A 23,532-nucleotide genomic window follows, 5' to 3' on the forward strand; every position below is an offset into this window, starting at 1 on the left:
ACTTAAAAATTACCGAAATTTCTAAGGTACAATATATGAAAATTTAAAAAGTTTTGTGACATATTAATTTTGCACCATACGTGCATTCAAACAGTCCAATAACAAGCTTTCATATGCTGGATAACTTAAAACATATATTCCATTCTCAAAATATTATTATTTTACTTTTTTCGAATAATTCATTTCTCAATTTTATGACTTAGGCCACTTTGGCAGTAAAAATGTCATTGAAATACAAAAGCTGGAATTCTTTTAATTAAGAATCATAAAAGTACAGTACATTAACTTTGTTATAAGGTGAAATAAAGTTTAAAATTATCAATTTCGTTTTTTGAGAGTTTTGGCCGCCCCTTTGTATGGAGCCCGACCAATGTGCGGGGGCCGGATCACAACGTCCGAGGCCATACTGTCTCGGTCGTTGAGTCGCGTTTTTTTTTTTGCGAAATAACGTCCGAAAGCTTGGGTGCGTCATAACATCTTATGTGCCTTCTTTTCTTGAACTTTGTGCGTGGCTATATTCGGAAGATTACTAGTCAATAGATTGTTGTTCGGCGAAAAAAGTAAATGGTGAGCGGCTAGATTCGAAAAATTCATTGCCAAGAGTTTGTTGTCCAGCTTAGCTTAGACTGATTGCACATATCTATGGTTGCTACTCCGTGATTGACCCGAACCAATTACAGTTGCACAATGAATCTACTGAATAATTGACTGGGAGTGGTCAACATTCTCACTGTGCACGCTTCAGAGGCTCTCTTTAATGGTATAATAACGGCGCTGGCCACGTCCTTGCAGTCAGGTTGGGAGAGGGAAGGAATGTTAGTTGCAACCTTTGTTGTGAATGCCAAGACTTTGTTGTCCATCCCAAAAAGTAAACAGTGAGCACGTGTGCGGCTTGCTTGATGTGAATTTCTCTTCCTTTTTTCACTCTTCTCTCTCTTTATGCACTTTTGTGCATTCGCACCGTAGAGAAAGAGATTTCTCTTCTCGTGCCCTCGGAAAGTAGAGAGCTGTTTCATGGCATCAACAAAATGGTGGAAAGGCACGTCAGACTTATTGGAAAACTTCCTACTGCACGATGTGAAAATATAATTACGGGTTCTCAAAAGTGCAAAATGAACAGTCAAATTGAAATTGTTGAAAAATTGTACAGTACTTCCGACTAGACATGGGTAACTCACTTGCGAATCGACTCAAAGAATCGATTCGCGAAACCAAGTGAGTGAAGCATGATTCTTTTCAAAAGAGTTGCGATTCACTGATGCCCATTTCAAATCCAACGAGTTGCCAAAAGAGTTACCTTAACTGCACACTTAACGATGATTCGACCCTGAAATTAGTGAGTTTTGCCTATTGATATGTTTCATTTTTACATTGTGTGGCCCGCTCGCACTAGTGATTCGATTTTACTATGTCATGCTCAGTCGTTTCCGTACCATGCAAGTGGATTTTCTCTGAAACTTTGCAGAAATATACGAAAGAGAGTTGTTTCATATCAAAACACTACAGTTTCCTTCAAATTCCGGAAATGAGTTACTGAATCGATCAAAAGAGTCGACTCTTTTATGAGAGTGAATCGGAAGCGATTCACTCTCAAAATAAATCAGTTTTCCCATCTCCGACCTTCTTCTTCTTCTTCTTCTTCTTCTTCTTCTTGGCGTAACGTCCTCATTGGGACAAAGCCTGATTCTCAGCTTAGTGTTCTATGAGCACTTCCTCAGTTATTAACTGAGAGCTTCCTCTGCCAATGACCATTTTGCATGCGTATATCGTGTGGCAGGCACGAAGATACTCTATGCCCAAGGAAGTCAAGGAAATTTCCTTTACGAAAAGATCCTGGACCGACCGGGAATCGAACCCGTCACCCTCAGCATGGTCATGCTGAATACCCGTGCGTTTACCGCCTCGGCTATATGGGCCCATCTCCGACCATAGAGCAAATTTATGGGGTACTACTGATTAAATGGCCATTTAAGTATTTTTATCCATGATATTCTGTCCATGAATTAAAATCTGGGATAGGATTGCGATTTTTCCCCGTGCCTTGCACAAAATACTTATGATTGCACAGCGTAACAAAAATTAACTTTTTGTCTGTCTCAAGAGCAAACTTATGTGTCTCCGAAGGATTTTGGGCCGCTGAATCCGAATCCGGGCTCAGATTTGCTCCAACACGTCACAATTTTGAGCTATACCTCAATTTATAGGGCAAAATATGCGATTTTGGGCTTTTTTGACTGCAAACCAGTAAGCAAGGGAACATTTTTTTAAGCAATCAAAAGGTTAATTGGTCAATTAACATCTAAATCAACGACTCATGCAAAATATTTCGTTTTACCAAATCGAATTTGATAGTTTTAAGCGATTTATGTTAGGTACGATATTTCCCATACAAGTCACCCTCCAAAAGTTGCATGGAAGTTTGCATACTAACATAAAATGCTTAAATCTATCAAATTTGATTAGGTAAAACGAAATATTTTGCATGAGTCGTTAACTTAGATGTTAATTGACCAATTAACCTATTGATTGCTTAAAAAAATATTTCCAAGCTTAATGGCTTGCAGTCAAAAAAGTCCAAAATCGCATATTTTGCCCTATAAATTGAGGTATAGCTCAAAATTGTGACGTGTTGGAGCAAATCTGAGCCCGGATTCGGATTCAGCGGCCCAAAATCCTTCGAAGACACATAAGTTTGCTCTTGAGACAAAAAAATGTTGCGCTGTGTTGTTCTTACATGGACAAGATCTGCGTGGAGTATTGAAAATTTTCAGAATTCTCAAAAATTTAAGAATTCTCAAAAATTAATCCACGGTAAGCGCAACTCATGGGTACACTTTAGAAAAAAAAACATATTATCAAACACCAATGGGAACCTGGGATAGGAAGGAAAGGTGCTTGGGAGGCAACAGTTTCTGCGAATCTGGCTTTTGTACGTTGGAAGTGACCATTAGCAGAGGATTGTAGTTCCAGTAATAGCGAGATATATTGAGCGTAACTAAGCTCTACAGTTCTTCTGAAACCTGTCAGGTTAATTTCGGCCAAGACGAAAAATGTTCGTAAATTTAATGAAAAAACGCCTCCGTCGGACTTTTTCCAATGCTTTCGACCGTAGTTTACGCTGATGTCACGGAAACATGCATTTTTTCAAACGCGACGTTCGAAAGATAGAGAGAAGTACTGAACGCGAGCAGCGACTGTTCTACTCGCGAAGCAAATCATGGTGCACTATGTAGAGTCTCAATGTTACTCTTTGCGATGCGTTTCTTTTTCTCTCTTCGCACCAAAGGGCGCCAAGGCTCACTTTTCGAGGCTGCATCAAAATCTGCACTTTTCTAATGGAAGTGTGAGAAATAACCAACTCTGCGGCTAGATTCGAAAAATTCATTGCCAGGAGTTTGATGTCCATCATAAAAAAAAAAAACAGTGCACATGTGAGCGGCTAGAATTGAAAGATTCTTAGTCGGGAGTTTATCGTACGTCGCAGAACGTTAACAGTGAGCGATTCAGAAGATTCTTCGCCGGGAGTTTTTCGGTGTGGTAAACACATAACCATTAACCTTCACATACCCGCACCTTGACATCTCATTTTCAAAATGCTGGCATTTCGTCAATTTTCAGCCGATTTTTTTGAAGTCGCCCTCAATCGATCATAATTTGGTGCTAGTTTATTATACTCAAGTGGCCATGCATCATCCGGAACCATTCCGGAGATATTCCGGATTGTACTGGGGTCAGGGGGGGGTGCCAAAATGGCAAAAAGTGATTATTCCGTGGGTTATTGTATTTGAATCATCAATTTTCAGCGTAATTTTTGTTGCGAGCAATGAAACACAACTGCAATAACCAGATTTTTATAAGTTGACCGATGCGGACCACCGTGACAGGTTCCGCGGGGCCTCATTGGGGACACTTTTGGTTTTCAACCAAAACATGTCATGCGACGTATCAAACTTCATGATTTCGAGAGAATGAGACAGAAAAGTTACACTAAAGTATGTATCAACTGATATGGCCGCTCCGGAACACCTGGAACAGGTTCCGCGGGGGCCTCATTGGGGACACTTCTGTTTTTCAACCAAAACAAGTCGTGCGACGTATCAAACTTCCTGATTTCGAGAGAATGAGACAGAAAAAGTAGACTGAAGTATGTATCAACTCATATGGCCGCTCCGGAACACCTGAAACAGGTTCCGCGGGGGCCTCATTGGGGACACTACTGTTTTTCAACCAAAACAAGTCGTGCGACGTATCAAACTTCATGATTTCGGGAGAATGAGACAGAAAAGGTAGACTGAAGTATGTATCAACTCATACGGCCGCTTCGGAACACCTGGAACAGGTTCCGCGGGGGCCTCATTGGGGACACTTCTGTTATTCAACCAAAACAAGTCGTGCGACGTATCAAACTTCATGATTTCGGGAGAATGAGACAGAAAAGGTAGACTGAAGTATGTATCATCTCATATTATAAGTATAAAAAGTAGTTTTGGAAATAAACATCTAACCTTTTATTTTTTTCAAACATATGCCGATTTTTCAGAAAATATACAGCTTGTGTACGTTTTGTGGATTGCTTAATCTAAATTTAAAAGGAACCTATGGGAAGTTTTCTAGAGCGCCCTTTCAAGTCGATACCGAGTCGAGTCTACGTAGTTTTATCTTTTCTGGCTTATTCATTCGAAATCATGAAGTTTGATATGTTGCACGGCAGGTTTTGATTGTAAACCAGAAGTGTCATCAATGACGCCACCGCGGAACCTGTGCTAGATATGCCGAGGTGGCCATATTAGTTGACACAGACTTAAGTCTATCATTTTTGGCTCATTCATTCTAAATCATGAACTTTGGTACGGCGCACGACATGTTTTGATTGAAAACAAGAAGTGTCTCCAATGAGGCCCCGGAAAACCTGTGCAAGATGTTCCGGGTGGTCATATTAGGTGATACAGGCTTTAGTCTATCATTTCTGGCTTATTCATTTGAAATCATGAGGTTTGATACGTCGCACGACATGGTTTGATTGAAAACCAGAAGTGTCCCTAATGAGGCCCCGCGGAACCTGCTCCAGTTGTTCCGGAGCAGCCATTTCAGTTGATACATACTTCAGTCTACCTTTTCTATCTCATTCTCTCGAAATCATGAACTTTGATACGTCGTACGACTTGTTTTGGCTGAAAAACATAAGTGTCCCCAATGAGGCCCCCGCGGAACCTATTCCAGGTGTTCCGGAGCGGCCATATGAGTTGATACATACTTCAGTCTACTTTTTCTGTCTCATTCTCTCGAAATCAGGAAATTTGATACGTCGCACGACTTGTTTTGGCAGAAAAACATAAGTGTCCCCAATGAGGCCCCCGCGGAACCTGTTCCAGGTGTTCCGGATCGGCCATATCAGTTGATACATACTTCAGTCTACCTTTTCTGTCTCATTCTCTCGAAATCTGGAAGTTTGATACGTCGCACGACTTGTTTTGGTTGAAAAACAGAAGTGTCCCCAATGAGGCCCCCGCGGAACCTGTTCCAGGTGTTCCGGAGCGGCCATATGAGTTGATACATACTTCAGTCTACTTTTTCTGTCTCATTCTCTCTAAATCAGGAAGTTTGATACGTCGCACGACTTGTTTTGGTTGAAAAACAGAAGTGTTCCCAATGAGGCCCCCGCGGAACCTGTTTCAGGTGTTCCGGAGCGGCCATATCAGTTGATACATACTTCAGTGTAACTTTTCTGTCTCATTCTCTCGAAATCATGAAGTTTGATACGTCGCATGACATGTTTTGGTTGAAAACCAAAAGTGTTCCCAATGAGGCCCCCGCGGAACCTGTCACGGTGGTCCGGATCGGTCAACTTATAAAAATCTGGTTATTGCAGTTGTGTTTCATTACTCGCAACAAAAATTACGCTGAAAATTGATGATTAAAATACAATAACCCACGAAATAATCACTTTTTGCCATTTTGGCACCCCCCTGACCACAGTACAATCCGGAATATCTCCGGAATGGTTCCGGATGTTGCATGGCCACTTGAGTATAATAAACTAGCACCAAATTATGATCGATTGAGGGCGACTTCAAAAAAATTGGCTGAAAATGGACGAAATGCCAGCATTTTGAAAATGAGATGTCAAGGTGCGGGTATGTGAAGGTTAACCAACCTTTGCTATGTTAAAGTTGGGAACAATTATGCAAGTATCCATGCTATATGATATTTATAAAGAAAACTTTTAATGAATAATTGCGTTTATTTATTTCTTTATTTTTTTGATTTTCGTCGAGAAATTTTGAAGAGCAGAAAACATTTTTGCGTGATTTCTATTTCAAATCTTTCTCAAAGAGGCACAAATCTCTTCCCTAGTATATAAGCATTGAATCCCGGAATCGGATATTTTTTATTAATGTCAAACCCACGCAGCCAGCCAAGAAAGTCGACATCCGGCACATGATGGATGGCTCCTGGCTTCTTTCTCTGCCTAAAACAGGTGTCTCTGGATATCGGTCCGGAAATGGTGTTGCCAATTGACAGCCAAACGGGATATTATTTAAATGCGTTTGCAATAATCGTTGAACTTAAGCGTGGCAATGCTTACCACAACAGCTCAGCTACAAAACCTGTCATATGTTGCACCATCATCACCGCGGAGGAGAGGGAGTTATGCGCCTCGAAAGAGGAAATGCAACCAACATGATGACAACGCTACTCGTTCGTATGGAAAGCTGGCGCGGTGGCATCAGCCAGCCGCCGTGACTATCGAGAAGATGGATCTTTCGCGTATGAGGCGGAGGGGATTTCAAATGCAGCCATAGGAAAGAAGTGGGAAATTAGTTGAAGCTTTAATTGAATTGATCACCAAACTAGAAAAAACTTCCTCTGTTGGGTCCGCGTCACAACGACGGCGGACACCTTTCTTTCCCAATGACAGTGCCCCGGCCAATTAAAATGCAAATCCATGCGTCAAATTATGCCCGTTACGGTACGGCGATGGCAGTTACGTTTGATGAATATTTTCACACTGACCGAATAGGGCTAGTGAGGTATTATTATCTTTATTTGAAAGGTAATGTTGAACCGCGCAGCTCCCTCTGTTGTTCACTACAACAATTCATTCAGATTATACCCTGCTGCTTCCACATCAGACGGTTCAGTGTTCTATAGTTTTCTTGCAACAAGTGTTCTGCTGGCACAATCGATCATAAATAATTCTCATGAGAGATAATGCTCGTACTGGATTTGCCTGTTTATGATAAAGTAATACCGCTTCCACTTTATCATTTAAACTCAAGGCATGTCCAACATGTTCGTTCCGATCAAGCGAGAAATGCGTATGTCTTGGATGCGCTCCGATGCATCTTTAAGCTGTGAGTGACCAGTAAAGGAAAACTTCTTGATGGAAAGGGGAGGTGTTTATGAGGGTCCGATTAGAGTTCATTGACTTGTTGCGATAGTGATCAGTCGTAGTTTTGATCCAATTTAGTTTCAGTGACCTTATTCTGTGTTTATTTCACGCACACTTCATCAAGCTCGGCTGATATATGTACAAATAAACTTTTATGATATACACAATCTGGGACCTCCAGTTAGCCTAGTGGTTAAGACTATGGATCGCCCATCCAGAGACGGTGGGTTCGATTTCTGTGCTGTGAAAATTTTCTCGACTCCCTGGGCAGAGTGTATCATTGTACTTGCCACACAATGTACAAATTCATGCACTGGCCCTTCAAATAATAATTGTGGAAGTGCTCTAAGAACACAAAGTTGAAGCGAGGCAGGCCAAGCCTCAGTGGGGACGTAGAGCCATAAAGAAGAAGAAAAAGATATACACAACCTGGCAGGGCTAGACTCATTTGAAATTGGGTTGAAAATAAGTTTATCTGAAACGTATACGACATCATGAGCATTTCATTGAATGTACTTGCACTGAGCACCCATGGTGGTGCTGAGGACTAATTGAGCATAACCTTATAATCCGAAGTTGCTACTTCGTGATTGACCAACACATGAATCTGGATTCACTTTGGCAAAAGTTGCAATTCATGTTATCCTCATTGTTTTTTAATAGCATGGAACGAGCTCACCAATAAACCCATCACATCCTTGTATCCACTGGAGATCAAAATCGAGATGAACTGATCCGTTAAGTGTCGTACGTCCAAATTTTCATTATCCGTAGATACACCCTAACATCCGTTATACATATTTCGTTATTTGGTATTAGTAATCCGCCGACAGGCATATAGCTGACACCTGTTGATTCTTCAAAACCAACATGCGTTTGGTTTTCACTAGTCTCATTTCAGCTCCCTCTCTTTTCCACACAATTTTTGAAGAGTGCGAATTCATCTCTCTCAGGTTTCCACCCTATGCTCCCACACTTCCAATTTTCCCCAAAAACCGAAACGACGGCGTTGGTAGTAGTTTTCACTTTCATTCGGTCGGCTGCTGTGCGGCGTACTCATTGACTAGCGCTTTCCATCGGAACCTCAAGTCCCGGTGACTGACATCGATGGCCTTCGGAAGGATAAGTGAATGTCAAATATCGATATTCTGCTGTGTGCACAACCAGCGTGTGACATTCCCTCCTGGAGCTTATAATCAAACGACGATGTTTCGGGTGGTTTGGTCAATTAGTCTTGTTTTTTTTTCTTTTCCTGGGCACGCAAACCGATTGCCAAAAATTGAACCTAATTGACTTATTATCGTTTCTTGATTATACCTCTACTGTTTGCGGCGATTGGTGAATCGTTCGTGCCGAAGAAGCTGTGCGGTTGCGTGTGTTGGAAGTGATAGCAGCTTTCCAAATATTGAGGGTTGTTTTTTTTGTCAATATTTTACTGCTGCTGTTATTGGCTTCATACAAGTGTTGATCATCTCCACATCGAATCGAATGACCTAGTCATGGGACTAATTTTATATAAAGTTATACCTGACCGGCATTAGTATCAGAAAAGCACAGATGATCTGTAACCTATTTACTAAGATAACTGGCATCTCTGAATTGCAGTGGATGTAGGTACCGTAGAATGGGGATAGAATCGATAAGTCCATCATCTACCAACATTGCATTGTTCGTGAAATAAATGTGATATTCTAGGTATTCTTTAAGACAGGCCTGTTCAACATTTTACGGTTGTGGGCCACATTCGATACCAATCCACGGGCAATGAATTAAAGTTCGACTATCCATATCGTTTTTTGTTCAAAAACTGTTATGAGTATTGCTTATCTATCAATTCAAGGCAGTGGTGAGGTGTGGAAAGAAATTTAAGAATTCTAAATATAAGCATGATGACACAGTATTGTTTAATTTTTTTAATGGAATTTTGGAGCTAATTTTTAAAATAAAAACTGAAAAACGCTATAAAATTGAATGATTCAATTCATTAACCAGGAATTCAGAAGTTTACGCTTGAATCTTATAATTTATTGATATTGCACCAGAGTTTGCTGAATTTTCGAAATTATTGCTATCAAATTGAAATCCTCGAAAATCTTACTAATTGGAATTGTGAATATTTTTTTTCTAAACATGTCCAGATCAGCTTTTAAATATTCTCTCATAATCATCTTGACAAGAATTCTTAAACCTTCGCAAAAACTTTGGAATTACACCTACAATTTGAAGCATCTATGATTTTCTTGGGATTGTCATCTGAGTCTAGATCTGAGTATTTCTTCAAAAATTTCTTTAAAATGTTTGTCTGATGCTTTCTCAAAGAAGTTACCTTGGGGTTTTTTTTTTCTGGGAATTCCATCTGAGGATTACTTCTGGAATTTCTTCTTGGGGTTTCTCCAGGAATTCCGTTTAGGGGTTCCTCCCGGAATTTTTTTGTGAGGATTTCCAACTAACAATGGCAAGCCACAAACAAGCATGCATGTTCAATTGTTGCTTTATAACAGTGATAACAGCTGAATTACCGGCTGCTCGGGTCCATATGAAGTTAACCATCAATGTTAGCTTCGTTTCCCGATCAGCCTAGATAGCTGTGTAGTGTCGGTAGCGGTTGTCTCAATTGGCTAAGAATAACACTACGGACCACCTGTTCCGGGGGTAAAAGTCCACTTAACAGGGAACCAAAATCCAAGGTGTCAGGAGACCCGTGCTGATGGATGAATGGTTGAGGGGGTTTAAAATATGCTCGATCTTTAACGGAGCCCGTAACGTTGGTAGATCGCCTTTATGTGTTGCGTTACGGTTCAAGATCTACCAAACCGAACCCTAGTGACATCCGGTTTGTCAAGTTGGGATAATGTGTTTTGGTAATAAGGATTCATGGTACAAAGTCTTTGTTACTGGTGACAGTTTTGAAAATGGCATTTATTCTGCCTTGCTGATAGTTAAAGAATCGGACTTTGCCCACCCGAGACTACACTTGATGTTATGAAAACAAACATGCTTTACGTATCTGATTGCGTACTAACCTATCAAGGACTGTTAAGTTCTGGTAATTCAAGGACTCACGTGCATTCTTATTGCAGAACACATTCTCTAATTTGACAGACTCTTGCAACTAGCCTAAAGTCCCGGGTTTTTCTTTGTTGTCCTGGGACTAAACTAGAAGTAAGACATGGATGGGGCTAGAGTTCCGATGCATGGATAAATATCAGTACCACCGTTTTGTTTTTCTCAAAATGCGAATGGATTGTGTTTGATTAGGGGCGCTCTTTCACTGAGATTTAAATCTCTATGATAACGGAACCTTTTCATCGCAATCGATTTCTTACACCTCTGGGATAACAAAACAAGAACTGTACAGAAATCGATGCTTCATTGCCTCTCAATGACAATGGAGTAGTACGACATGCACTAAATACTAAGGATACGGGTAATGCCACAAAAGATCTAAATACTGGTCGCAGTTGCTAACCCGAACAGAAAAAAAACAGCTGAATTAGAATTATGCTGCACATATTACTGTACAAATGCTTTTTCAATTGGAAAAGTAGTCAATCTTCAGCCTTTTGTATCGGTATGAAAAACGATGATCCAAAACACTTTTCATGAGTTTCATAAAATTTCTATTCAACTTGCAGTAATTCCTTTATAAAATAGTTTAACAATACCTATTTCTGCTTCTTGTTAAGCTTATGTACGAATTAGCACATGTATCTGTATGATGTGTCGAATTGTCGTTTCATCATACTTCGACTCAGAGTACAGGATGAAGAACACTTATTTTTTTACAGCAGCTGAACTAATGTGTTGTTCAGTTGTTAACCAGATTGTTATGTGCTAATTCATCACTACTGTATAGAAGTCGAAGTGTGATCATTTTTTAACCACGGGAATTTTATGCTTTGATTTGAGTGCTTCAATTTATCATCTCTAGGAAGTCACACGACTGACAATCGACGGGTCTCGAACTCGAATCTTGATTCAGGTAAATTTATGTGTAGTTATTATTTCATAATAGTTATTCATAGCATAAGTGCCAACCATTAACTCGCAGTTCTCAGTTTGTACACAACATCATGCTTTTCCAAATTTGCGTGAACAAAACCCATACAAAGATTGTACCTGAAAATTATCTAAATGTTATTCAGCATCATGTTGTTAGTTCGGTTCTTCATGAGATTTCATTTTTTTTTTATTTGTTTTTATCCGTTAATTTCAACTTGGCCTAATTCTTCCTACCGTGAGAAATCATCTAGAGAGCCACAAACTGCATCTGTAGAATACTCCAGGTATGCCGTCTGGAAAATCTTGGAATTCTTGGTTGAGACTACTCCTGAAACTGCTTCAGGGAGTTCGTACATACATTGCTTCTAAGGATTCCTACAAGGAGTCTTTCTGGGGATACTCCAGGAATTTCTTCTGGAGATTCCTCCAGATATTCTTCTTTGGGTTTTTCCAGGCATTGTTTAATGGCTACAAGCATTTAGTCTAGGAGGATATCTGTTGGAGCTTAATCCTATACTTCGATCACAAGGCATCTTCAGGAGCTTCTGATTCTGAGGATTGTTTGAAGGATTTTGTGAGGAATTTTCTCAAGAGAATTCTGAATGACTCTCAGAAAGAACTCTTGGGGAATTCTTCAAAAAAATCCAGCAACATAAAGAGGAATAAAATAAACTTCTGGAGGGTTCTCACAAGGAGCTCCTTGAGGATTTTCAGGAGAACGTTCTAAAGCTACTAAAGTAAGTACACAAATTGAAAGTGAAACGTTCTAAAGGATTTTCAGGAGAATTTTCCAGATGAAACCTTGGAGGACTCCTAGAGTAAACTTCGGGAGAATTCCTTGAAGAAGCTTTTGGATGATACCCATTAGAAAATCCTATAGAATTTCGATAGAAGAATTTAAAAACAGCCCAGCAGAAGCTGTATGGATGAATTGAACAAAAAACTCAAGCTGAGATCACAAAAAGAGCAGAAGAAACGGCTGAAGGAACCTCAAAAAACTCATGGAGAATAAAAAAAAACAGCTGAAGTGATTGGTGTTTTCGACCCTGCATTTTTTAGTGCGCAATCCCAGAAGGATTTCCTAAAATAATGTCAGAAGAAACTATTTAAATAATTTTAGAAGGGTATCTTCATCCAATCCTAGGTAATTTTTGGTGGAATCTCTGGATGAGCTTCTGGGGGACCCCTAGAAGGAACTGCCGGAGGAATTTCAAGAGATATTTCAGAAAAATAGTCTTGACTAAATGTTTGTAGGAACTTCTGAGGAAACCCCCAGAGGAACTCCTGGAGGAATTTCAGAAGGGACATTCAGTAGATTTCCAGAAGACACTCCTGTATGAACACACCAAACGCTTTCAGCAATATTTTGCTGAATTTTGCCGAGCTGAAGGGTTCAGCAAAATTTTTTGCTGAACTTTCGGCAAAGTTTGCTGAATTTCAGCTAAACGTTACTGGTGATCAGCAGAGTTTACTGAACAAATCAGCAAAATTTTGCCGAATTTCAGCAAAATGTTTACTGAAACCTTCAGCTCGGCAAAATTCAGCAAAATTTTGCTGAAACCTTCAATCGATTTTTGGTGTGAAGGAGGGGTTCCATAGGATCAACAACTCCCTTAGGTATCTCAGTAAAAAATAAAAGAACCTCTCATGAAATTCGTAGCGAAATCGTAAGAGAAGAGAGAAGACCTCCTTATTTGCTATTTTTTTTACTGAGATCTCAACAGTAGATTTAACTCGGTATGTACGATTATCTCTTTTGCTGAAACTGTAAATGAGTTCAGCAACTGTCAAAAATTATACATAAACAATAACACTAGTTACAGCATTTTTGAACTCGGTAAGCTGATGATCATTTTTGGTGTAGAATCATGCCATGAGTTCGAAAACAAATACAGTTGTTGCTGCGAGCGCGAAACCGGCAACCCGGCGCAAAACGGGTTCATTACAGCCCGTTGAAGCACGTTAGTATTGTACCACGCTTTCAGGACAGTAGGTAGAATACATGCACACAAATCCCTAGTTGCTTCACAAAAGTATAATTGATTGTTTATGTTTTACAACACATGCCATCTAGTAGGATATAAATACGTTAATTTCATCTTAAAACTGTAAGTTACCAATTGAAATATTGTATAATATGTTAGTTAACGAGATATTACATTCAGGAATTATTGGAATTCATCGATATACCTCTCAAATCGCCCGTAGTAGGAGAATGAAATGTATTGATTCTTGGTAGGTTATGAATGAAACCGAAATGTGTGCTAAAGATAATTAAGTCCCCTTAAATATCCCAGCAGCTTGACGAATCAGTAGATCAAGGCTCCATAATTTCACGTCTAAACTGAAGCGTGCACTGTTTATGTAAGTAATATCATACTTTAAGGCCGAAATTCGCCTAACTAATGAATTGGTATTTCTAGTTTGAAGCTATAATAAAATTGCTCTCAAGATCAGTGCGCGATTTTGTTCCTACGTAACAAAATCTTCAAAATAAACAACAATGACCACTGAAAAGCCTTCCGTTGCATCGATGGACCTCGAACGGTCCGAGATCTGCACCTGTACCGCCTGTGAGAACCCAGATGTAGCAGATGATCTGGTAGCCTGCGACAAATGTGACAAGTGGTGGCATTTTACCTGTGCTGGCGTAAACGAGTCCATCTCAAGTCGAGATTGGATCTGTCCCAGATGTCGTACACCATCAATTCCAGCTTCAGAGAGGTCGACGACCTCCAGCCGACGAGCAGATTTGCAACGCAAACGCCTGGCTGAACAGCAAGAGCTAGAGAAGAAGGAACTGGAATTAGAAAGAAGGCAGCTGGAGATGCAGAAGAAACATTCGCAAGAAATGTACGAGTTAGAGGAGTCACTGGCAGGAGACGATGGGGACAACCGGAGCGTAAGAAGCCGTGTGAACGAGATTGAGGCTCGTGAAAAACAGGTTGAAGCGTGGGTTGAACAGAACGTCGCCACCGGATTAGCTTCCACTGTACATCCACCCGGATTTACCCCTCTGCACCACCAGCTACCTAAAAGTAGCGACATCAATATTGCGACAAAAAACGACGACGAAGGCCACAATTCGTCGCACCAGGTACCCGCTATTACCGTCCCTGTCGGAGATACCAACAAGTCGTCAGCAGACATTCCCATATTACAGTCCCTTCGAAGCCAGCTGGCAGAGTGCGAGCAACAGCCCGTATCAGCAGAACGACTGCTGAACCTAGAAGCCCAGTTGCGGAAGTGCAGAATGCTGATCTCGCAGCAAGAAGAGGGAGCTTATGGTGGCGATTCTATTAGAAATTCACAGGATCGCCAACGATTCCGCGAAGGAGCTCTACCAAAGATCGTTACGAATGTCAGTGACACTGTAGGACTACCGAAGTGTCAGGTTTCTTCTGTGGCACATAGTCAAACAAGATTGACTGGGAAACCAAACCCAGATCTGAGGCAGAGTAGAATTGAAGTTCTTCAACAAGATTCTTCAACAGGTAAGAGCAGGTCTGGCCCGCGAATCCGTTTCGCACCCAAGCATATTCCCCTGGGACCACCGTTGGTCGAATCAACGATAAACGAGCAGACGCGGCTCAGGCACGCGCACTCAAATTCCCCGGTATTCGATATGGTGCGGGAGACGGATCTAAATTTCCAGTTGGACGCCCCTGCTGGTCGAGCCACCTTACCTGAACTTGGAAACTGTCGTTCGAACCTACACGCGAACCCAACAGTGCCAAGACCATCTGGAAATGTTCGTGGAGATGCAAGATACGTCGACAGTTCATTCGGATTTCGTATATCTGATTCGGAATGTAATCCGCAATGGCACAATTCTGCACCTTTCCCTCCTCACCCTCCTCAAGGACAATACGGCCGCAGCGACAGATTTCTCCGGGGTTCAGAGCTCGAGCCCATGCAGAATAATTTGCAACGTCCTTCTCCAGAGCAACTGACAGCAAGGCAAGTCTTGCCCCGGGATTTGCCGGAGTTTTCGGGTGATCCAGAGGAGTGGCCTATATTTTATAGCAGTTTCCACAATTCCACGACGGCATGCGGATTCAACAATGTTGAAAATCTTGCACGTTTGCAACGATGCCTGAAAGGCAACGCGCTGAAATCTGTTCGATACTATTTGCTATCGCCCGAGTCAGTACCAAACGTACTGGAGACTCTTCGGACCCTGTATGGCCGTCCGGAGATCATCATCAACAAGTTGATCCAAAATGTACGCGAAACGCCGGCACCTAAGCCAGAGAAGTTGGATTCACTGATCGATTTTGGAATATCGATTCGAAATCTGGCTCAACATCTCATTGCGGCGGGTCAACAAGCACACCTATCGAACCCAGCACTTCTGCAGGAGCTGGTCGAAAAGCTGCCGGCCAACGTGAAGCTACAATGGGCACAACATCTGATGCTTCAGCCTGAGGCGAGTTTGCGTACCTTCAGCGATTTCATGGGGATGGTGGTTGAATCAGTAAGTAAAGTGGTAATCTATACTTCCGGCCAACACGCTAGAAGCGAAAAGTCTCGCAACAAGGATAGAAGCTTCGTCAACGCACACTCCGAGAACAAAACAACACCGGTCCGGTCTTCTACCAATCAAGTGAAGGAAAAGTCTGTAGATGAGAAGCCGTGCCTGTTTTGCGGAAAAGCAGGACACCGTTTGAAGAGCTGTACGAAATTTCAGCAACTCTCGGTAGAAGATCGCTGGAAAAATGTCCAAACGTTGAAAGTTTGCCGTAGCTGCCTCAACCCTCACGGCCGCCGCATATGTAGAGTCTCTAGTCGATGTGGAATCAACGGCTGTGATTTCCGCCATCACCAATTGCTCCACGGTAAACCTGAAGAAGCGGTCAAACCGACTGTATCATCGACAGAAAACCATGTGCATCACCACTGCGGACAGTCGATTCTATTCCGAATCGTTCCAGTAACGCTCTATGGGAAATCCAAGACTGTCACCGTTTTCGCTTTCTTGGATGAAGGCTCTTCATCGACATTGATCGAGCAAAGTCTGGCTCGAGAACTGGAAATAGAAGGACCGACAGTCCCATTATGCCTGAGGTGGACCGCTAACATGACGAGGACAGAAGACGAGTCACAGATCGTCTCACTCGAAGTGTCGGAAATGGGTCAGAATAAGCGGTTCCAGCTAATGAACGTGCGCACCGTAGACTGCTTGAATTTGCCGTCACAAACTCTGCGATTCACCGAACTACAACAAGATCACCCACACCTGAAGGGCCTGCCTGTTCGTAGCTACGAGGACGTCACACCGAAGCTGTTAGTTGGCCTGCGAAACCTACAACTGGCTGTTCCTCTGAAGATCAAGGAAGGAAACAGCGGGATTGTGGCAGCAAGGACTCGCTTAGGATGGTGCATATACGGAAGCCTGGACAAATCAGAAAACACGGATGAATATAGTTATTATGTGTGCGAGTGTGAAGCTGAGGTCAAACTGGATCGCCTGATGCAGGACTATTTCAACGCCGAAGATTGTGCGGTCGGCTGCCAGGAAACATTAGAGTCTAATGAAGAAGTGAGGGCTAGACGAACCATGGAGGAAACGACCCGTCGAATGGGTGATCGGTTCGAAACTGGTCTGCTGTGGAGATCCGATTTTGTAGAACTGCCGGACAGCTACCCCATGGCCCTGCGGCGATTGGAGTGCCTCGAGAGGCGAATGGCCCGGGACCCACTCCTTAAGGAAAATATCCACCAACAAATTAATGAGTACCAGGAAAAAGGATATGCTCATCGGGCTACCAAGGACGAACTCGCGAAAGCCGATCCCAGAAGAATTTGGTATCTGCCATTAGGCGCTGTTTGTAACCCAAAAAAACCTGGAAAGGTCCGTTTGATATGGGACGCAGCCGCAAAGGTCGATGGAGTTTGTCTGAACTCTGCTCTATTTCCTGGACCAGACCTCCTGGTACCACTACCTTCCGTGCAGTTCCGCTTTCGACAATATCCGGTGGCAGTGAGCAGTGACATCAAGGAGATGTTCCACCAAGTGAGAGTCATTGAACGAGACCGTCCGTCACAATGTTTCCTGTTCCGTGATAGCCCGAATGACGAGCCCAGTGTATTCATGATGGACGTCCTCACCTTCGGAGCTACCAGCTCCCCGTCATCCGCACAATTCGTAAAGAACCGCAATGCAGAGGAGTTTTCCAAACAGTATCCACGGGCGTCAGAGGCGATTTGCAAATGCCACTATGTGGATGACTACCTCGATAGCTTTGAGTCGATCGACGAGGCAAAATCTGTAGCAGGGGAAGTCCGGTGGATTCACTCAAAAGGCGGATTTGAATTGCGACATTGGGTCTCCAATCAGCCAGCCATTCTGGAGTACCTAGGAGAACCGCCTAAGCAAGACATCAAAGATCTTGGGCTGAAAACCGATTCAGAACGCGTTTTGGGAATGCTATGGCATACGAAGGAGGATGTTCTACAGTTTTCCATGACGTTCCGTGAGGAAATCGGAACGCTAATCGACTACGGAGCAAGGCCAACGAAACGCCAAGTGCTAAAGTGCGTCATGAGCCTATTCGATCCCTTGGGGCTGCTGGCCTGTGTCCTGGTGCACGGGAAGATAATGATGCAGGACATCTGGAGAAGTGCTATTAAGTGGGATGAATGCATCGACGATCAAATCTACGAGAAATGGACGAGGTGGATTGAGTTGCTGATGGACGTTGTCGAAGTTCGAGTACCGCGCTGCTACTTTGATGGAGCAAGTTCCGACCTCTACGATACTTTGGATGCTCACATTTTCGTGGATGCGAGCGAAGCGGCATACTCTGCTTTGGTATATTTTCGCGTCGTCGGATCGGAGGGAACAACCAAGTGCGCTCTGGTATCTGCGAAAACAAAGGTCGCGCCGCTCAAATACGTATCAATCCCTCGTTTAGAACTGATGGCAGCGGTTCTAGGAGTTCGACTTCTCACATTCGTCCGTGAAAATCACACCGTCAAGATCAATCGTTGCGTCTACTGGTCAGACTCCGAGGTAACTTTGGCATGGATTCGGTCGGAACATCGACGGTATCGCCCATTCGTAGCATGCCGAGTTGGAGAAATTCTGTCAACGACCCGTGTTCAAGAGTGGAGATACGTCCCAAGCAAACTCAACGTCGCTGATGATGCCACGAAATGGGGCGGTAAACCGTGCCTAAAAGCATCTGGCCGCTGGTTCTGTGGTCCACCGTTTTTGCAGCAGTCCGAGGGGCAGTGGCCTAAACAGAAGTACATCATATCAACAGATGAGGAGCTCAGAGCGTGTTTCTTGCATAAAGAACAGCCAGTTTTACAAAACGTAATCTGTTTCGAACGGTTCTCCAAATGGAACCGCCTTTTGCGAGCGACGGCCTATGTTATCCGATTCATAACAAAATTGAAACGCAAAGTATTCGACGAAAATTATTGTAGCCTGAACCTAAACCAAGAAGAATTACAGGCTGCGGAAACCCTGATCTGGAAACTGGTTCAAATGGAATCGTATCGCGATGAAGTAGCAATTTTTTCGAAGAATAACAAGTCATTGGACAAAAGGCAACTGAAACTCGAGAGGACAAGCCAACTATGGAACCTATCACCGATTATGGACGACAAGGGTGTTCTTCGAGTTGATGGCCGCATTGCCGCGGCGAAAGTCTTGTCGGTCGACGTCAAGTTCCCCGTTATACTACCGAGGAAACACCGTGTTTCGTATCTGCTTCTCGACGATTATCACCGGAGACTTCTACATGGAAACTTTGAAACAGTAGTCAACGAAGTGCGTCAACGTTTCCATGTATCGCGACTACGAACAACAGCTCGGAGCGTAATCAGCCGCTGCCAATGGTGCAGAGTGTACAAAGCTCGTCCGATTGTTCCAATGATGGGACCACTTCCAGCTGCTCGTCTATCGGCAGGTATTCGCCCGTTTAGCTACGTTGGCATCGACTATTTTGGGCCAATCCTGGTTAAAGTAGGGCGCGCAACTTCAAAACGATGGATTTGCTTGATAACGTGTTTGACCATACGTGCCGTACACGTTGAGATAGCGCACGACCTGTCGACCAAGTCGTGTATTGCTTGCATTCGCCGCTTCGTTTGTCGACGAGGAGCACCTGTGGAAATACATTCCGATAACGGTCGGAATTTCATCGGCGCGGATCGTGTGTTGCGAAGCCAAATCAAAGACATCGAACAGAACGCAGCGACAACTTTTACGAATACGGAGACGAAGTGGTTGTTCATTCCGCCTTCTGCTCCCCACATGGGAGGATCATGGGAGCGTTTGGTACGCTCCATAAAGAACGCTATGACCAGCCTTCCCCAGGACGACAAGCTGGACGATGAAGGCTTGCAGACGCTGACAGTTGAAGCAGAAGCGATCGTGAACTCGCGTCCGCTAACATACTTACCGTTGGACTCAGTGGAGCAAGAAGCGTTAACGCCAAATCACTTCATCCTTGGCAGTTCAACAGGAGTGAAACAGCCTATGGTGGAGATGGAAGCTTCAGCGAGAACTGTTCGAACATCATGGGACCAGCTTCAGATGCAGATTGACCACTTCTGGAGGCGTTGGGTACTAGAGTACTTACCGACGTTGACGAGACGTGTGAAGTGGCTCCAGGATACAAAGCCGGTGCAGCCAGGAGACTTAGTCATCGTGATAGACGAGACTAGAAGAAACGGTTGGGTACGCGGACGCGTCCTGGACGTTACTGTCGGCAGAGATGGTAGGGTTCGGCAGGTGTTAGTACAAACAGCTGGAGGATTGTTCAGACGGCCGGTATCCAAACTCGCGGTACTGAACGTAGATGATCATGGAGTAGAGGATCCCACTGATCCTCACGGGGAGGGGGATGTTGCTGCGAGCGCGAAACCGGCAACCCGGCGCAAAACGGGTTCATTACAGCCCGTTGAAGCACGTTAGTATTGTACCACGCTTTCAGGACAGTAGGTAGAATACATGCACACAAATCCCTAGTTGCTTCACAAAAGTATAATTGATTGTTTATGTTTTACAACACATGCCATCTAGTAGGATATAAATACGTTAATTTCATCTTAAAACTGTAAGTTACCAATTGAAATATTGTATAATATGTTAGTTAACGAGATATTACATTCAGGAATTATTGGAATTCATCGATATACCTCTCAAATCGCCCGTAGTAGGAGAATGAAATGTATTGATTCTTGGTAGGTTATGAATGAAACCGAAATGTGTGCTAAAGATAATTAAGTCCCCTTAAATATCCCAGCAGCTTGACGAATCAGTAGATCAAGGCTCCATAATTTCACGTCTAAACTGAAGCGTGCACTGTTTATGTAAGTAATATCATACTTTAAGGCCGAAATTCGCCTAACTAATGAATTGGTATTTCTAGTTTGAAGCTATAATAAAATTGCTCTCAAGATCAGTGCGCGATTTTGTTCCTACGTAACAACAGTAAAGTGGATTTTTTTCGACTTTCCTTACTAGGTTGAAGATTTGAAATCGATTTTCGTTCTATTTTTAAGTAAAGTCGCTCACTTCACACATCTTATTCTCCGTAATCAATGCTCCGATTGAGCTGATTTTTTTACTGTAACTCGGCTACATATGATACAGGGGATAGACAAAATGATCGGGACAGGCAAAATTTTCACTTTTCAAAAAATGTTCAATTAGCTGTAACTTTTCGAAAAGTGCATTAAATATTCCCAAATGTTTACTGTAAGTTCTCCAACTAGTTGTGTATCAGTGGACAAAATTTGGAAAAGATCGGACAATTCTTCACGAAGTAATTAAGATTTTTGAAAAAGGTAAAATTATCCGATAGCCAACTTTGAGCTGTTATATCTCCGGATTCAATAAACCGAATGCAATGAAATTTTGACCATTTAAGACTTATATAATGAGCTATGAAAAACTATTGACTTAACTAAAAATTCAAGATGCAAATTATAGTTCATTTAGTTTCCCTCTAATTGACTTATATATAAATGCGTTTTGAAGGAAAGTAACAACATAGCCGCCAATAAATTGAAAAAGTAATGAGGTGCATATTAAAAATAGACCAATTTACTAAAAAATCGTGAAAAATATAAAATCGCTATAACTTTTTTGCTTGCTAAAAATTTCAAGTTGAGTCAAATGTTTTTCAGAGTTTATTATATAAGTCTTAAATGGTCAAAATTTCATTACAATCGGCTCATTGAATCCGGAGATATAACAGCTCTAAGTTGGCTATCGGATAATTTTATCTTTTCCAAAAATCTTTATAACTTCGTGAAGAATTGTCCGATCTTTTCCAAATTTTGTCGACTGATACACAACTAGTTGGAGAACTTACAGTAAAAATTTGGGAATATTTGATGCACTTTTCGAAAAGTTACAGCTAATTGAAATTTTTTTGAAAAGTGAAAATTTTGCCTGTCCCGATCATTTTGTCTGTGCCTGTATATCAAATCAACGTTAAGATTTTTTTTAAATTGTTTTTTTTTTTCTTTTTGAAAAAACACATTTCTTCATATATTTTCGTAAATTTTGCTAAAATCTAAGGAGATCGTCCCTTAAACTAGCCAATTTCATCAATCGGACGCAAAACTTGTATTCAGAAGATCGAAAGGTATTATATTCAGCTTTCAATTTGTGGAAAAAGATTTTAAATTAGTTGAATGAAACTAATCTCACCACAATTTTTAATATTTACAAATATAAAGGGCCGAAAATATTGAATTTTTAAACAAAAAATGAATTATCATCCGTTGCATCAACCAGGTGATACCTATAGCTTACCACAAACAAGAAAATTTATGGTAAGGTACTTGTGTGAAACATTACTAAGGAGAATTATTTTCAAAAATATGCATAGTATTTTCATTGAAACTTGTACGTTTAATCTATTTCAGATAAAACAATGTCAAAAATTGTTTCCTTGTGTCGTTTTAAAATTCGACGAAAAATAAAAATTCGAGTAAAAATAGTTAAAAGAAGCATGCCCATCCTGGGCTACTTGGCAAAATTTGAAGCTGAAACTCACTACAGAAAAATAATAATAAAAAAACGAAAGGCAAGGTTTGGAAAATTGAAATTATATGACATTTAACATAGATCCCCGATGAATATTACTCTCGGTGCATTTTTTTCTAAGAGTCCTTCAATTATCTTCAAAAATCTTCGAAGACACGGTTTCGATCCAACAAACCGTTTTCAAGTTTTAATTTTTATATTTCAACATTTTATCATAAGCCCTTAAAAAAAGACACGGACACCGTCTTCAGCCAGAGACTGAATGGAATTTAGCACTAAACAACGGACACGACACACATTACGAGCACCAGTGGATACGAGGAAGAAACATTTCTTGCGAAAAGTTTCATCACTCGGAGCGCGAATTGAACCCTCACCCCATGGTATGGTACGTTTATACGTTTGGTGACGCTAACCGCACGGCCACGAGGCTCTACAGAAGTAAGGTAAAAAATATTGCAATACAAATAGTAACATGAAAAACATTTTCAGATATAAGCTCATACATGAGCAAAATTTCATTTGGATTGAAAAAGATCGCATCCACGCGATTCGTGCGTTGAGCTGGAAATGTTATATGCCGTGTCCATAAACTACGTAGAATCATTCTCGGTCATATCAGACTCCCCTCCTCCCGCGTAGACTGTTGTTCACAAAGAATTTTCGAAATTTTTATGGAGCGTAGACTTTGGCCAGAATCCATAGGAGTCTACATAGTAAACAGGCTCGAAGCTGAGATGCAGGCTCGACCCGATGAGGATGTTACTCCAGGGGATTTTTTTTAGTTATCGTACGAGTTTGGGCCGAAGGTCTCTGATTTAATGAAACTTTTTCCACAGGCAGGGCCCATGGAAATATGAACAAAATAAAAATTGAAAAAAAAAATCAATGTCGCCTATTTTCTCGGAAAACTCAGGTGGAAATGTTTTGTTTTCCCTTGACACTACTTACTTTGAAAAATCATAACTCAAGAATAAAGCATCATAGAAACAAAGTTTTTTTTTCAGAAATTAAAAAAAATAAGAACTGAAAAAAAATTTCCCCCAAAATTGTCCACAGTTGAGAAAGTTTGTAAAGAAAAGCCGGAGAAACTATGCCCGAACTCGTGGAAAATTTTCAAAAA

The 23,532-nt window shown here is 41.7% G+C and overlaps 2 protein-coding genes across 2 annotated transcripts in view; one reads left to right on the forward strand and one right to left on the reverse strand.

Annotated features, from left to right (window-relative positions):
• LOC109407009 (sialin) overlaps nt 1–23,532 on the reverse strand; it is a 75,324-nt gene that overhangs the window by 31,712 nt on the left and 20,080 nt on the right. The window lies entirely within an intron of this gene.
• On the forward strand, nt 13,302–19,839 carry LOC134288776 (uncharacterized). Its single transcript, XM_062854648.1, has 3 exons — nt 13,302–13,759; nt 13,819–19,763; nt 19,822–19,839. Exons 2-3 carry the CDS (start codon nt 13,899–13,901, stop codon nt 19,837–19,839), a joined length of 5,883 nt encoding a protein of 1,960 aa, XP_062710632.1. The 5' UTR covers nt 13,302–13,759; nt 13,819–13,898.

This window comes from Aedes albopictus, chromosome 2, assembly GCF_035046485.1.
Source record: "Aedes albopictus strain Foshan chromosome 2, AalbF5, whole genome shotgun sequence".
Classification (NCBI taxonomy): Eukaryota; Metazoa; Arthropoda; class Insecta; order Diptera; family Culicidae; genus Aedes; species Aedes albopictus.